The sequence below is a fragment of the Mytilus californianus genome, unplaced genomic scaffold (assembly GCF_021869535.1).
Source record: "Mytilus californianus isolate M0D057914Y unplaced genomic scaffold, xbMytCali1.0.p SCAF_6, whole genome shotgun sequence".
Lineage (NCBI taxonomy): Eukaryota > Metazoa > Mollusca > Bivalvia > Mytilida > Mytilidae > Mytilus > Mytilus californianus.
Genome location: NW_026262712.1, coordinates 34,822,009 through 34,839,199, shown reverse-complemented (window position 1 = coordinate 34,839,199; position 17,191 = coordinate 34,822,009). Strand labels below are relative to the sequence as shown.

The following is a 17,191-nucleotide window of genomic DNA, read 5'->3' as shown; positions in this document are numbered from 1 at the left end:
CAAATGTGACATGGGGTAAAATTGTTTAATTGGTCAAGATCTATCGGCCCTGAAATTATCAGACAAATCGAACAACCCATTGTTGGGTTACTGGCACCGAATTGGTAGTTTTAACAAAATTTTGCAGTTTTTTGTTATTATTTTGAATATTACTATAGATATATGTAAACTGTAAGCAGCAATAATGTTCAGCAAAGTAAGATCTACAAAAAAGTTAATATGACCAAAATTGTGAATTGACCCCTTAAGGAGTTATTGCCCTTTAAAGACAATTTTACACAATTTGTTCATCAAGTTTGCTAACATTTAAAAATCTTCTCCTTTGAAATACAGGTGAGCGATTCAGGCTCTTGAGAGCCTCTTGTTAAACAGAGCTGAGTGTGTGTTCCTTATTGTATATAAATTTTATACAATAAGGAACACAGACTCGGCTCTGTGATTCCTTTCTCAGAATACACACACTATTTAAATTACAAGCACGTGTGAGTTTCTTTAAAAACACAAAAATAAATGCTGAAAAAAAGTATTCCATAACAAAAAATAATCATACATTGAGTTAAACCAGAGACATATAATATATGTCTCTGGTTAAACATATTCTCGGTAACTCAATACATTTTTTCAAAGAAAATGTAATTTATTACGAAGGATTATGATAAGATATACTGGAATGGTCCTGGACCCAACTGATTTTAATATGTTTCTATGATGTCACGGTATGTTACCGGAATCCTTCTCCATATTACCAGTGGTAAGACCCAAATGTTCAACAATTTTCAATAACTACCAAAGATTGGCGGTCAAAATGCTAACATTCAATTTTCAATAACAGTTAACAGCAAATACATTCTCACAATAACAGATAACAAAAAAAATAATAGTCCTAGAACAGCTAACAAGGAATAAGGTAATAACAGTTAACAGCAAATATGTTTTCAGAATAACAGATAACAAAGAATTAAATTGCCCCAAAACAGCATAACAGTTAAACCCCTTGCCCCCCTCTTTTATTTTATTATTTTTCATTTGTCATCTGATTTCTAATAATGAAATCTATTCACCGAGGTGAACTATACAATGTGAGTATTGGTTATTTTAGAGTGTCTTCTATCCTTTCAAAGCTTGAAGGGACGAACAAGCTTGTACTATATATTCTCGCTAATTTTTCACCTGAAAAAAGGACCTCTGTGGCCGAGTGGTCTCAGTAGCTCAACTATTGTATGATCACTAGCCTGTCAACACTGAGGTTGTGAGTTCGAGAACCACATGCGACTCCAATCTTAATTGAGTAGGATTTTCAGTTTTCCTACGGAAGGTCAGTGGTTCTCCCCTGGCACTCCAGCTTCCTCCGCCAATACAAATTAGCCTCCACGGAATGGCCAACAGACTCAGTGCTGATCAATCAATCATCTGTACAAATATGTTACCATTTATTGTGGAATACTATCCTGAATCTTACTTAACAAGAATGTGTCCATAGTACACGGATGCCCCACTGGCACTATCATTTTCTATGTTCAGTGAACTGTGAAATTGGGGGTCAAAACTCTAATTTGGCATTAAAATTTGAAGGATCATATCATAGGGAACATGTGTACTAAGTTACAAGTTGATTGGACTTCAACTTCATCAAAAACTACCTTGACCAAAAACTTTTAACCCTAAGAACCAAAAACTTTAACCTGAAGCGGGACAGATGGACAAACGAACAGACGCACAGACCAAAAAACATAATGCCCCTAGGTGGGGCATAAATATATTTTTTAAATAAGTGACATTGGCATTTACATACTGATCCCAACACAAAATCAATATGCCCGTCTCTCTTCCCAGTATCAATTTTAATCCTATCAAGCAAGGGAAATTCATTTTACCATCCGGTAACACTTTTTCCAAACTTTGTCTATTTTAAGTAACAGTGATCTGGACCTTTGGCTTATTGACTGAAAAATCTTCTCATCCTCAGATCTTCCTTCTGTAAAAGTTTCATTGCAGTCTTGCAAGAAATACTTATAATAAGTTATCATCTGAAAACCATTTGTTTTTTAGACATGGACATCCAGATATACAGAGGAAGTTATTACTTACTTTATTAAGCTCCTGAAATATTTTTTAAAAAGCATGAAAATGAATTGCAGACTCCAAGTTGGGCCAATGATTTTTATATTATGCCATTCAAGCTAAATTATTTGATAATTGTTCTATCTCAGAATTTAAATTTGTATGCAAAACAAAACGTCTTCTTAATTTTGTTCAATATCTGGTTATTTAAATGATTATATAAAACTAAGTCATGTGAGTATATGCACTAAACATAAGGTTGCAACTTATCCTTAAATAAATTCGACCTAAAGTTGTTTTATTTGCACTTGGCTTTCAAACTTTTGGTCTGGAGGGAACTTGATGAAAGTAAATCCAGAAATGAGTCAGTGCTATTCGATTAAAATGAATGTGTATGGGTAGGGAGGGACATACACTATTTACCCACAGCCTACACACTTTCTTTGAGTAATTTTGCATACATAAAATGGACATTGAAGGCCGTACGGTGACCTATAGTTGTTATTTTATATGTCATTTGGCCTCTTGTGGAGATTTTCCTCATTGGCAATCACACCATATCTTCTTATTTATATGTTTAACTATAAGAGACCCAAGACCCATGTCCAAAATTTAAACCTTCTTTCCACACTCCTTTATAATTCATTTGAATGAAATAGCCCTCATGCACACTGAAATCAATTACTGTATATTCAGAAATGTTAGCAATGCTTTTATTTTTGCAAAAACTGTGACTAGAGAGATGTCGAAAAAATGAAATTAAAAATTTTGATAGCATTATTGTATGCAGCTTTACTTTTCCGCAATTTTATCGATTGTTAAACAATCACTTATTTCTGAATTTCTATTATTTATATTTTTCAAGACAAACAAAAGCATCTTTGGAAAAATTATTTTATAATTGATAAATTTAATTATATATTAATAAAATATATACATATAAAATGAATTATTTATATAATAAAGAAAATACATTAATAATCAACATTGCAACAATAAGTACAAATCATTCTGTTATCTTGAATGAAATCTCTATCTAATTAAATCAAATTTCAATTAGATTGAACGAATTTTATTACAGATGAAATTATGCTAAATGGAAGGAAATAAAATCCTAAATCATGTTGGTTTCAATATACATAAATATGACAAGTAATGCTGAAAGCCTTTTGTGACATCACAGTTGATATATAATACCCTAAATGGCCATTTCTGGTTCAATAGAACAGGATCAACAGCATTGAGCTTCCCCGAAACTATCTTATATTGCATAAATCTTTTTCAGTAAGGCTGTCACTTGCATCAATGATAAGAAGTTTTAAGAACAAAATTGTGGGGAAATATTTTGTATTCGATCCTTGGAATGCCAAATGTCTGATAGCTTAAACAAAAATATAAAAAAGTAATATCTGACACACTTCTATTTAATGAACTTCTGTGAGAGTTTGGTTGACACACATTTCAAATATTGTGATATTCAAATAAAAGGATAAAAGTTGTCCAATCATATGCCTTTTTCATTTAACAATTCAAAAATGTGTCAGTACATTCATATATCATGTATATGTCTTCTGTTTTCAAAAAATAAATAAAGGGGCAAGCTTATGTTTTCATTATAACAAATAAAAAACACTACGACCAAACTAAATTACCAGGTGCACAACCTTAATGATGATGATGATGATGATGATGAACTGTTGTTTAAAGATAAGGACCTCAGGAGGGAAATAATATATGAATATAAGGATGAGAACATCTTAATTTGACATGAATATTAACCTTGCTTTGTATTAGACCAACACTCTTGGTCTTATTGTTATTGTCATCCTACCTGGGTACACTATTCTGACTCTGACATAACCAGTCTTGACCCTTGCTCCATATATACACTTAGCAGAGAAACAATAAATACAAATTTTCAAATCTTAGGTTTGGCTCTACAAAAAGACCTAAAAGCAGGTTTATCACAAAAACATTCCCACTATCAACAATCTCTAATGAATTCTATTTTAATGACATTTTCACCGTACACAGTTTACAATAAATGATGCAGCCTTCAGAGTTACAAAAAATTAACCTTTGATGAACCTAAAAATCTCAGAAATATAGACCAGCGGCTCTTTTCACAAAAAATCTTACGACTAAAATTGATCGTAAGTTATACTGAAATGTTCATGACTTACGAGTACTTTTTCTTGTAAGATTTTTTGTGAAATGAGTCGCTGGTTTTATTTATGTGACAGATTCTTTTCGATCCATATTCAGTATAGTCCCATATTTCACATATTGCCTTTATTCATCAATTAATAAATTTGGTTAAGTAGGCAGGAATCAACTGCATAAAATATCATTTTTTAGTTCTTCTTGAAAAAAAAATGGTCGGAAGATCTGATATTAAAAAAAGAAATGTCACCTTATCCATTTTATCCACATGAAATTAAATTATTTAAAAGAATAACCACAAACTTTTAAAGTGGCAAATGTTAATGTTTCTACAGTATGAAGTCAATATATGAGCTGTGTCAGCTAGAAATCGACCTTATGCAAGTGCACGTATACATGTACATGTTTAAGACTTTGATTGATTTTGAAACATTTAAATACGAAATAAAAGATGAGTTTATATATATATGTCTATTTTGTAGATTTTCTCATAACAGCTAAATTTTCAAATAGTTACAGACTTTCCATAGAGATTTTGTCAACCCAAAATACGTTAAAAGATGTATTGAAATTTATTTGCATAAGGTCGATTTCCATCTGATGCAGCTAATATGTTTCAATGTTTTCAATGAAAATGATGAAAGAATTAATACATGATGAAAGACTTGAATTGATTGTTCAAATCACATAAAAACATATTACAAATAATCTAATCATTTGTTGTATATAAGGAAGTTTTTGAAGCTATTCCATTGGTTACTGTCATGGTATAAATATGTCATGGATGATTTCAGCGACGGCTGTAATGTGTCCTTGTGATACTCAAACATCCACAGAACTACTCCCCAAACTATTGCAGCAAAAAATGGAAAAGTGTCATGTTTCGGTTTTGGTATATATCCTTTTTGAACTCCTAGCTTGGCTAATCCATATAAAATTCTTGATAGCAAGTACAAATTAATCTAAAATATAATTATTAAATTATTTTTATTTAAACATCTACTTTTTACCTTGTGCTATGTTTCAAGTTACAATGTTTGATAAACCATGACAAAAAATGTATGGGTTTTTCTCATTATTGAAGGCTGTACAGTTGCCTATAATCATGATAATTGCTAACATCAACTTCATTTGAACTTTGGTGGAAAATTGTCTCATTGGCAATCATACCACATCTCTTACTTTTATAATGTTACAATACACAAAAACATCACATTTTGTTAAAGGCAAGTGCTACATGCGAAAAATGTTTACATAAAATTGTACATGATGTTGTAAGGATTTGGTATTTTGTGTTGTTTCACATGTAGTAAGATATTCAACTATTGTGCACAATTAATGATCATGACTTGTACATAAAAAAACAACATGAACATATATATGTAGTTGGGCAAATGTACTATCAAACATTGAATTATTTCCTCTTGATCATGGTATTATCAAATAAACTTTATTGGTAAAAAATGTTGTAATTTTTCTTCTAATAATATAGAGTTTAGTTTGGACAGTTTCTTGTTCTTCGTACGTAGTATCAAGTGCACATATAAAATAGAAAGTGATGGTCTTAGCACATTCTACATGTTAGTATATATCATAATAATAATCAACCAAAATGAATATATTTGAAAAATAAACTGTTTCGCTGAGCGCAGCTGGATATGCCCGCAGAGGTCCAACCCTGAACAATTGGGGCAAAAAAGGACACAATATTCAAGCTTGATACAGGTCTGAATTTGGATTGTAATTAAATATTTGATATATTGTAGGTTTCTGAATAAATGTAGTCAAAGAACTTGAAATTGGTTATAAGAAAGATTTCTTGCTGTTGTGCAATACACTGTGCTGTTGCGCAATACTTAGTAAATCTGTTGTCAGACTATAAACAAATAAAATCTTATAACTTGGAAACGTAAAATCGAAAATTTATAAAAATCAAAAGGGAGCTTACAAAAATAGATATAAACAATTTACCAAAGTTTCATTTTTGAGTTATTGTCCGAAAACTTGAAAATCCCCCTTTTTGTAATGAATAAAACCCCATAAATTGGAAAAGTATAATCTGAAATTTATAAAAATCAAAACGGAGCTCATGTCGATAGAAATAAACAATTCACCAAAGTTTCTTGCAAATTGGTGAAATTTTTTTTGAGTTATTGTCCAAAAACTGGAAAATCACCCCTTTTTATACGACCGCAAAAAAATTTTTGTGGTCGTATATTGGTATGACGTTGGCGTCCTCGTCGTTGTTGTCCGGCGTTGTCGTCGTCCGGCGTCGTCCGAAGACACATTGGTTTTCGCACTCTAACATTAGTTTAAGTGAATGGATCTTTATGAAATTTTACCACAAGGTTCAATACCACAAAAGGAAGGTTGGGATTGATTTTGGGGGTTATGGTAATAACAGTAAAGGAATTAGGGGCCAAAAAGGGGCCAAAAATAAGCATTTTTGTAACTTCCAGACATAACTTGTGTGTTAGTGTATGGATCTCTCTGACATTGTACCACAAGGTTCCATATCACTAAAGGAATGCTGGGATTGATTTTGGGGGTAATTGCCTCCAAATTTTAGGAATTAGGGGCCAAAAAAGGGGCAAAAAACAAGCATTTTTCTAGTTTCATGACAATAACTTGTGTGTAAGTGTATGGATCTTTCTGAAATTGTACTACAAGGTTCCATATCACAAAGGGAAATCTGGGTTAGAGTTTGGGGGTAATTGCCCTAAACGTTTAGGAATTTGGGGCCAAAAAGGGGCCAAAAAACACATTTTTTTCTAGTTTCCAGACAATAACTTGTGTTCAAGTGTATGGATCTCTCTGAAATTGTACTTCAAGGTACCATACCACAAAGGGAAGGCTGGGATTGAGTTTGGGGGTGATGAATCATAATAGGGGTTAAAAAAATTTTGGGGGGGGGATTTATTTTTTTTTCCTTTTTTTTCTTTTTTTCCTTTTTTGTTTCTTTTAAAATTTTCCATTTTAAGTTGGTTATTTCTGATTTATATTTAAAATCAAATAATAATGATATGGTAGGAGATACACACCAAACAGGATGTGTAAATTATTATATAATAAGTATTGTGCAATAGCAAGAAATTTTCAATTGCACAGTATTGCACAATAGCAAGAAATCTTCAATTGCACAGTATTGCGCAATAGCAAGAAATCTTCAATTGCACAGTATTGCGCAATAGCAAGAAATATCCAATAGCACAATATTGCGCAATAGCAAGAAATTGTCAATTGTACAGTATTGCGCAATAGCAAGAAATATTTAATAGCACAGGATTGTGCAAAAGAAGATACTTCCTATAAATTGCTTATTTCTTGACCAATTTCAATGGGGTTTTATTCTTGATTTCATGGGGTTCTTTAATATGCTGAATCTAACCATGTATTTAGTTTTTGGATTTTGGGCCCCGTTTTTAAATTGGTCCACATTGAGGTCCAAAGGGTCCAAAATTAAACTTTGTTTGATTTCATCAAAAATTGAATTATTGGGGTTCTTTGATATGCCGAATCTAACTGTGTATTTAGATTCTTAAATTTTGGTTCCGTTTTCAAATTGGTCTACATTAAGGTCCAAAGGGTCCAAAATTAAACTTAGTTTGATTTTAACAAAAATTGAATTCTTAGGGTTCTTTGATATGCTGAATCTAAACATGTATTTAGATTTTTGATTATGGGCCCAGTTTTCAAGTTGGTCCAAATCGGGGTCCAAAATTAAACTTTGTTTGATTTCAACAAAAATTGAATATATGGGGTTCTTTGATATGCTGAATCTAACCATGTATTTAGATTTTTGATTTTTGGGCCCCGTTATCAACTTTGTCCACATTGAGGTCAAAAGGGTCCAAAATTAAACTTTGTTTGATTTCATCAAAAATTGAATTATTGGGGTTCTTTGATATGCCGAATCTAACCGTGTATTTAGATTCTTAATTTTTGGTTCCGTTTTCAAATTGGTCTACATTAAGGTCCAAAGGGTCCAAAATTAAACTTAGTTTGATTTTAACAAAAATTTAATTCTTAGGGTTCTTTGATATGCTGAATCTAAACATGTATTTAGATTTTTGATTATGGGCCCAGTTTTCAAGTTGGTCCAAATCGGGGTCCAAAATTAAACTTTGTTTGATTTCAACAAAAATTGAATATATGGGGTTCTTTGATATGCTGAATCTAACCATGTATTTAGATTTTTGATCCCCGTTATCAACTTTGTCCACATTGAGGTCAAAAGGGTCCAAAATTAAACTTTGTTTGATTTCATCAAAAATTGAATTCTTGGGGTTCTTTGATATGCTGAATCTAACCATGTATTTAGATTTTGGATATTGGACCATAATAGGTGAATGTCCAATTTAAAATTTTTAAGTTCTTAGACCACATTCAATCTGTGTTAGAAACCTATGCTGTGTCAAATATTTAATCACAATCCAAATCCAAAGCTGTATCAAGCTTGAATGTTGTGTCCATACTTCCCCCAACTGTTCAGGGTTCGACCTCTGCGGTCGTATCAAGCTGCGCCCTGCGGAGCATTTTATTTAATGAATAAAACCCCAAAACTCGGAAAGGGTAAATCCGAAATTTATAAAAAACAAAAGGGAGCTCACAACAATAGATATGAACAATTCACAAAAGTTACATGCAAATTGGTGAAATTGTTTTTGAGTTATTGTCCAAAAACTGGAAAATCCCCCTTTTTGTAATGAATAAAACCCCATAAATTGGAAAAGTATAATCTGAAATTTATAAAAATCAAAACGGAGCTCATGTCGATAGAAATAAACAATTCACCAAAGTTTCTTGCAAATTGGTGAAATTTTTTTGAGTTATTGTCCAAAAACTGGAAAATCACCCCTTTTTTAATGAATAAAACCCCATAACTCGGAAAGGGTAAATCCGAAATTTATAAAAAACAAAAGGGAGCTCACAACAATAGATATGAACAATTCACCAAAGTTTCATGCATATTGGTTAAAGCGTTTTTGAATTAATGTCCGACATGTTGAGGAAAAAACCTCAATCACACATGTTTATCAGTCCATACAAGCCATATTAAAAGACCCTAAGTTAAAGCAAGAAAACAAGTTACATTTAATTCGTAACAGGAGAGGTTAAGAAAACTTCAATGAACCAACAACCCAACAGCACAAAAACACAAATTCAACAACGTATAATAACCAGAGGGAAACAAGATGTCAGTGACAATTGTACTAACATTTTAAACATGTTAAATGCCTGAAACAATCATAAAAATAATTCAGTATTTGCAAGTCAATGGCCTTAATGCAAACATATAAATTTATTCCACAATCCTTTTGGATGTATAAAAAATGTTAATCTACATTTATCATGTTTAAAGTTGGCTTCAAATATATCTGATTCAAATTTGTATGAAAAAATGACAGCATCAAGACAGTAAAAAAGTAAGGAGATTAAGCCCTGAAATTGTCATGAAGGCAACTTAAGATAAACAGTATTTGCTTATAATTATTCTTTTTCTATGGTAAATACATGTACATACTGTGAACCAACTTCACAGACACTTTTTTCTTATCAAGTCCTTACTTCTTGATGTCACATTGACTTTTTTGGGTTATTTTTGAACAGCTTTAGAGCATTTGTTTCTGACTATTAATATTCAGGTTATTTTTCTACTGACTACTTGCGAAAGTAATGAAATTTGTTGGTTTACAAGTATTGTCTCAGCAGCGTTCACACCACAACTCCTTATTCTGAGTCAAGAAACATAAATAATCACCTCGCTGCTCGCTTAAACTCTGTGAAAGTTTTGTAAACTTACTTGTTCATTAACTTTGTTGTATCTACCAAACACCAAATATCCTCCAACAAATGCTGCCATAAAGGAGTGAAACTCAACTTTCTCCGACTGTAACCATGCCATCAGACTGGTCAATGATTTATACAGGAATACAAACATGGCCAAATTCTTAGAATGTGTAAACGTTGCTTCTAAAATTCCTTTTGCCATATCTTTTGGACTGAAAAATTAAAAAAAGACATCTAAATCTATAACATCCTAATGATTGTGAAAGTAAAATGTCTACCATGTAGTTAAGAAAGAAAATAAAGAAACTAAAGAAGGCCAGTGGCCGAAACGTCTAAAATAATGATTTATTACTACAATAATGTAAAAGAGGGACGAAAGATACCAGAGGGACAGTCAAACTCATAGATCGAAAACAAACTGACAACGCCATGGCCAAAAATAAAAAGACAAACAGACAAATAAAAGTACAGATGACACAACATAAAAAACTAAAGACTAAGCAACACGAACCCCACCAAAAACTGTGGGTGATCTCAGGTGCTCCTGAAGGGTAAGCAGATCCTGCTCCACATGTGGCACCCGTCGTGTTGCTTATGTTATTACAAATCCAGTAAATAGTCTAATTCAGTAGGTCACATTCGTGAAAAGGGAAGGTATTGTAGTTACGACATAAGGAACATATCCGATATCATCTGTGAAACGGTTATTCCATAACTGTCAACCAACTCGTGATGGCGTCCGTAAAATTTATGTAGGGATGATTTCAACTTCACCATTTGGAACTCTTGGTTTAATAGCTTCCTTGTGAGCAGCAATCCTCTATCAAGGAAATCATGATAGGAAATAAAAGCCCTGGAATATCGTATCAATTGGGAGATATATACTCCGTATGCAGGCGCTGCTGGAATGTTGCTACATAGAAATGGAAAGTTCACAATTGGGAAGCTGAAATCATCTCTTTTGTCGTAAAGTTTTGTTTTCAACCGACCCTCATTGTCAATTTCTAGATGTAAGTCAAGATATGAGGCAGACTTAACTGTATCTGTAGTATCCTTTATCTCTAGTTCGATGGGATATAGATTCGTTCAACATAGTCACCAAATATATGTTCCCTATTGGAATTTTTGAAACAAGGATAAAATTTTCATTACAATCAGTTTTACACATACATATTCTACATTAAATAATGAGTGCAAATAAAAATCATTGCAATATTCATTCTAAACACAATTATCCTCTGCTGGTATCATGTTACTATTATGAGCAATCATAAAATATTAGAAGTACCATATTTTGCAAATTTAAGACAATATTTTGTTTTAAATCTTGACAGCCTTGTCTTGTACTGCAGTTAGATCTATGTAAGACTTTTTTTTCTGAAATCCTGTTGCAAGTTATTAGAAAATCCTGGACTTTCGACAGTTTTCACAATGATATGTATTTTATATTTAAAAATAAGAAGATGTGGTATGATTGCCAGGGATACAACTTTCCACCAGAGACCAAATGATATAGAAGTAAACAACTATAGGTCACCATAGTATACATCCTTCAACATTGAGCAAAACCCTTACTGTATATTTGCATGGATTATATTTTGTTTGGAGAAAAGCAGAAGAAAATTTATTGTTCCTTAATAATAAATTTTGACTATTTAATTAAATATATAATTGACTATAGCTTGTTTTTTTAACATGGTTTTTCATCCCTTATACTTCTCTTAGCTTGGTTTCTTGTCTCTTTTATTTTTAGCAGGAAATGAAATTTTTTCTGACAAACCTCACTAGGTCAGAGCTTTTAAATGTTGATATCACACTACCCCAACAATTACAAATGCTTGCATAACATTTATAGGCTTTCAAGGTTCAGAGTTTGATTTTTCAACGTGCAAGTTTATATATTTTTAACTGACACCCCATATTGGCAGCAATGATAACTTATAAGGCATCAAAAAGCCAGACTTGGTATTAACAATTGACCAATGCCAATATCCCAGCCCATAGACATTGATGTCAGATAATGGATTTGTTACAAAAATAGGCAATTAAATATGAAAATTTTTATTGGTTAATTCATAAAAGTAGCTACATATAAAAAAGAAGATGTGGTATGATTGCCAATGAGACAACTCTTCACAAGAGAACAAATGACACAGATATTAACAACTATAGGTAATTACGCAAAACTGAGTAGTTGGAATCTTGGACATAATTATCCTAGTAAGTTACATGTATCCTTTTTCAATTTTGAATGTAATAAAATTAAGACTAACCACTTTTTCAAGGTTTACTCAAATGAGTCAAATCATATTTGATTAATGACTTTAATGACCAGATGTCGGACACTTACTATAAACTTTCAAGGAAGACTGAACTTGTTCAAAATAAATCAAATATATTCCAACAACGTTCTCATATGTTTACCATTAAAAACAGCTTTCTCCTTGAAACAATGTGAGATTTATTGAATGCAAGTGGAAAACATATTTTATAATGAAAGTTTTAAGACTCTCAAAAGCAATATTCATAGTCATAGTTTTTTGCATTAACCATACATGTGTAAGTGTCGTTTATAAATATTAGAGTTATCTCTCTTTATCCAACTCTTCCACACCAATAAAGTCATGATGAATTGTATAAAGTACCTTAATAACATAAGCAAAGTGAGCGGAGTGTAAAGGTGTTGTATGAAAGAGTGAATGAAAGTATCAAAATATAATCAGTAAAAACATTTTTGGTTTAGCACTGTTTATGTCCAGAACATCAAGTATATGTTTTTTATCCTAATTAAAATTTTTGATCTAAAGTAAATTAATTTTCTTTAATGTCAGCCATGCTTTATTTATAATAAACATTAAACATGTTAAACAAAAATTAATTTCATATCTAAAAATTTGTTGTATAAAATAATTAATATATCAACAAGTTTCTAGCTAAAAACCAAGCAGAAATTGTTTTAAACTCCTTAATTAATTTCAACTATTTAGCAATCTAATATGTTATCTTCCATTTAGAAAAAAAAAATATAATATGTAATCTATATATATAATGTTAGTTACTGTAAGACTTAATGACTGTGAGGGGTAGTACTTTTTTATCTACAAGTAACAGTTAATAATTTTTTTAGGTAAATAGTGATTCATATTGTTTTTAACATAAACTTTGAAAGAATTTTTTTTGTGTTTATTTTCTTCAAATTCTCTTGACAACATTAGAAAATATTTACTGTATGTCTTTAGTAGAACTTTGTTTTTATTATTTCATAAAAGTAAAGTATCATTTGTTGATTATTTTCAATTCTAACACGTCTAATATGACGTTCTTCAAACGCTTTGACTACACACCCATGGTAAAATTCGAATATAAATATGTCAGCTGATATGCAACTTCATGATTTGTTTGGGCTGTTCCAATCCTACTCCCACGTCAAATGCTTTTTATGAATGATTATCCTCATGTCAGATGTAGTAAATGACGTCATTGAACAATGGCGTAAGAATGAAAGGATTTTACAGGAAAATGCATGAATGGGAAACTGAGAGTCTTCAAAACATGAAAACATAAACAAACGATGGTAAAAATTTGTATAATGTCCATATCTCCTTAAATGAAGGTAAGATAGTCAATTAATTTCATCCAAATCTGTCTTAGTATGCTATTGTATATCGGTAAAGAATGTCACTTATTCAATTTTCTACGTCATTTTCGTCATTATTAATAGTAGTGTTGTCGCTTGTGGTAAAATATTAAGCCTACAGGGCCAACCCCATGGCAAAATCATGATAAATTCATGTCACCATGAATTATTTCTAAAACTACATGTCAGTCAGGGGTACTACTTGTACAAGTAATTTTTATTTATTTGAAGAAGTAAATATTTATATACTTATATAAGTAAATTTGTAGGATACTTATACAAGTGTATTTTATTTACTTGTATAGGTAAAAAAAAGTTGGGCTTAGTTATGTCCCTTAGACATTCAGATTTTTTTACTTATACAAGTAAAAAAGTCATCCTATCTTCTTTTCTTGAATTCTTAGGACTTCTTTGCTCTAATAGAATTTTTGATTGTCTGTCCTTTGCAGATGTCTTTACTAATCATTTAAGTGTAATTTCATGGACAATGAAAATCTCATTTGTCTGTTATCTTCAGAACACTGCTCATTTACAAGCCCCCCAAGGGTCAATTTTTGAAGGCCTTGCGCAAATACTTAAGATCTTTGCGCAATCAGTTTCTTTGTTGAATTAATGAGATGAAACATTGAACTCTAATAAAAAGTTATGAGCTAACCTGAGAAAAATTGTTAAAGGCATGTTTTTACATCTCAAAACTTGAGAATTTTTGTTGGATTGTAATAAAAATTTACTTATACATTTGTACAAGTAAATTTTTGAGAAAATTAAGGGGACATTATTCAAACATTATAATTAACTTATATAAGTTTATTTTATTTACTTCTTCAAGTAAATAAAGATTACTTGTACAAGTAGTACCCCTGACTGCATGTACTTACTATGAAATAAAAGCCTCTAGCAGGCTATGTATCACCTTCAATTTTCTCCAGTAAGTGTTACTTACCTTTCCCTTTTAAACAAGAATGACATTACCAGTGAATGTGGAAACCTGACTTTAGCACCATAGCTGAAAAGACAAAATCATACTCTTAGATAGATCATAACAAAAATTAAACGCATCATGGAATTATGCTAAAAATATTTTCTGTTTCAAAGTAAAGTAAAAATCAATTAATAACTCTTAGGAAGATCATAATAAAATTATCCACAACATGCAAATATGTCAAAAAATATTTTCTGTTTCCGATAAAGAAAGTTGAATATTAGAGTAATCTTGTAGAATGTATCATTGGTATCTCTCATCTGTGTACAGTTGAATATCAGTACCTGAAACTGAGCCACACAATAACACAACCACAACACTTTTTTGTAGCATTAGTATACTATCCCTAGGTTTCATTAGATGCAATAAGGTGAAAACCAGGAGTCCAATTATCTCCTGTCAGCTCTACATGTATGACTCTGCCAAATTACTTGCAAGGAAGCAAGCATTAATTTGTTAATGAAATAGTAATTGCTGCAATAATTTATGGTTTCACACATGGATAACTCTTCCCTAACGGTGATAAACAATATTTATTGAAACTCATGATAAAAGTTTATATTTGTTTAGACAGAAATATTCAATGATGTTTTCAAAACGCCTTTAAAGATTAAGATTGCACTTCCAAACTAGAGGCTCTCAAGAGCCTGTGTCGCTCACCTGTATTTACTGATGCTTTGGAAATCATGTAAAATAAGGTTAAAATCATAATTAATAGTATTAGATATTAGATATTATAATGATATCTAAGATAATAACAAAAAACTGCAAAATTTTTGTAAAATTACTAACTCAGGGGCAGCAACCCAACAACAACGGATTCGGCTTAAGTTTCAGAGATATAAACCAAAAACTGCATTTTACCCCTATGTTCTATTTTTAACCAAGTCGGCCATGATGGTTGGAAGGCGGGGTCATCGGAATTTTTTTTTAAACTAGATACCCTAATAATGATTATGGCCAAGTATGGTTAAATTAATTTGTCTCAGTAGTTTCAGAGAAGAAGATTTTTGTAAAAGATTACAAAATTTTACAAAAAATTGTTAAAAATTGACTATTAAGGGCAATAACTCCTAAAGGGGTTGACTGACAATTTTGGTCATGATAACTTATTTGTAGATCTTACTTTGCTGAACATTATTGCTGTTTACAGTTTATCTCTATCTATAATAATATTCAAGATAATAACCAAAAACTGCAAAATTTCCTTAAAATTACCAATTCAGGGGCAGCAACCCAACAACAGGATGTCAGATTTGTCTGAAAATTTCAGGGCAGATAGATCTTGACCTGATAATCAGTTTTACCCACGTCAGATTTACTCTAAATGCTTTGGTTTCAGAGATATAAGCCAAAATCTACATTTTACCCCTATGTTCTATTTTTAGCCATGGCGGCCATCTTGGTTGGTTGGCCGGGTCATCGGACACATTTTTTAAACTAGATACCCTAATGATGATTGTGGCCAAGTTTGGTTAAATTTGGCCCCAGTGGTTTCAGAGGAGAAGATTTTTGTAAAAAGCTAACGACGACGGACGCTGACGACAGACGACGGATGACAAGTGATGAGAAAAGCTCACTTGGCCCTTCGGGCCAGGTGAGCTTATAAAAAGTAAGATACTGAAACTAAACACAAAATATTCAAAGGTTGATATTTTTTGCTTTCGTCTCAATTAGGCCCAAGTCGATATCGCCCAAATTGATGCAGCCTATATTTAAATTGAAAAAAAAATTTAATAAGGATAAAAACTTATATATTTTTGACTTGTACAATGTAGTTCATAAATATTAATACATTTTATGAATACTATCAAATGTAGATGATAAAATATTGTGCATTGGACACATATTCATGATATTCAAATATGCAATTTTTATTAGACATGTTTGAGCACAAGGGCGCATATCAGTCGACTGGTATGCGGTCTACATTGTGGGCACCCAGCTATTAACATAATTACGAAATTAGAAAAATAGATTTTTAATTATTAACAATACTGATAAACCAGGCGTGCGCCAGAAAGTAATCATCAACCAGTTGATATTTTTCTGTATATAAAGAAGAACGTAGAACGCATACCAGTCGACTGGCATATATTTCATCCCCTAAAACATCTACAAATGTATGATACACGCCCCTGTGGTTAGAGGAGTAATTTATTCGAATATTATTTTAATTTATATTGGGGCTGCATCGACATGGGACCAGAACGACCTGATGATCATAGCAATGTAGCTATATAAGCTGAAACAACATATGTACCGAACCTGATCTAAGTTTTAGAAAGACGACCAACGGCAACATACAGACATATATTTGAAACATAACATTTTCGTTATTATATGACTTACACGGCCCCATTTCTGAAACCTTTAACCACCGACAGTACAGTAGCATACTGCCCTGACAGCAATAATCTGTTAACAGCTGCAACTGACATTGTTTGTTATCAAAATGACCCGGTCACAAAATCGCAGATCAGAAGGTTTTTGTTTACATTTGTAGCTTTTTACCTTCATCAGAAAAGAGCTGAACAATCGGGATCCGTCTTTAATTT

At 31.7% G+C, this 17,191-nt stretch overlaps 1 protein-coding gene across 1 annotated transcript; it reads right to left on the bottom strand.

The window, feature by feature from the left end:
• Positions 1-280: 280 nt before the first annotated feature.
• Positions 281-17,189, bottom strand: LOC127705337 (peroxisomal membrane protein 4-like). The gene is made up of 4 exons (XM_052209650.1): positions 16,986-17,189; positions 14,595-14,657; positions 10,028-10,226; positions 281-5,186 (listed from the first exon to the last, which is right to left on the bottom strand). Exons 1-4 carry the CDS (start codon positions 17,072-17,074, stop codon positions 4,938-4,940), a joined length of 600 nt encoding a protein of 199 aa, XP_052065610.1. The 5' UTR covers positions 17,075-17,189; the 3' UTR covers positions 281-4,937.
• Positions 17,190-17,191: the final 2 nt, after the last annotated feature.

Excerpts from the sequence above, each read along its gene's own strand:
- LOC127705337 (XM_052209650.1), bottom strand. The coding sequence starts at position 17,074 with ATGTCAGTTGCAGCTGTTAACAGATTATTGCTGTCAGGGCAGTATGCT. Across the intron at positions 14,658-16,985 it reads GGTTTCAGAAATGGGGCCGT|CTATGGTGCTAAAGTCAGGT; the intron begins GTAAGTCATATA and ends TTGTCTTTTCAG. Across the intron at positions 5,187-10,027 it reads ACAACAAAGTTAATGAACAA|ATTAATTTGTACTTGCTATC; the intron begins GTAAGTTTACAA and ends ATTATATTTTAG.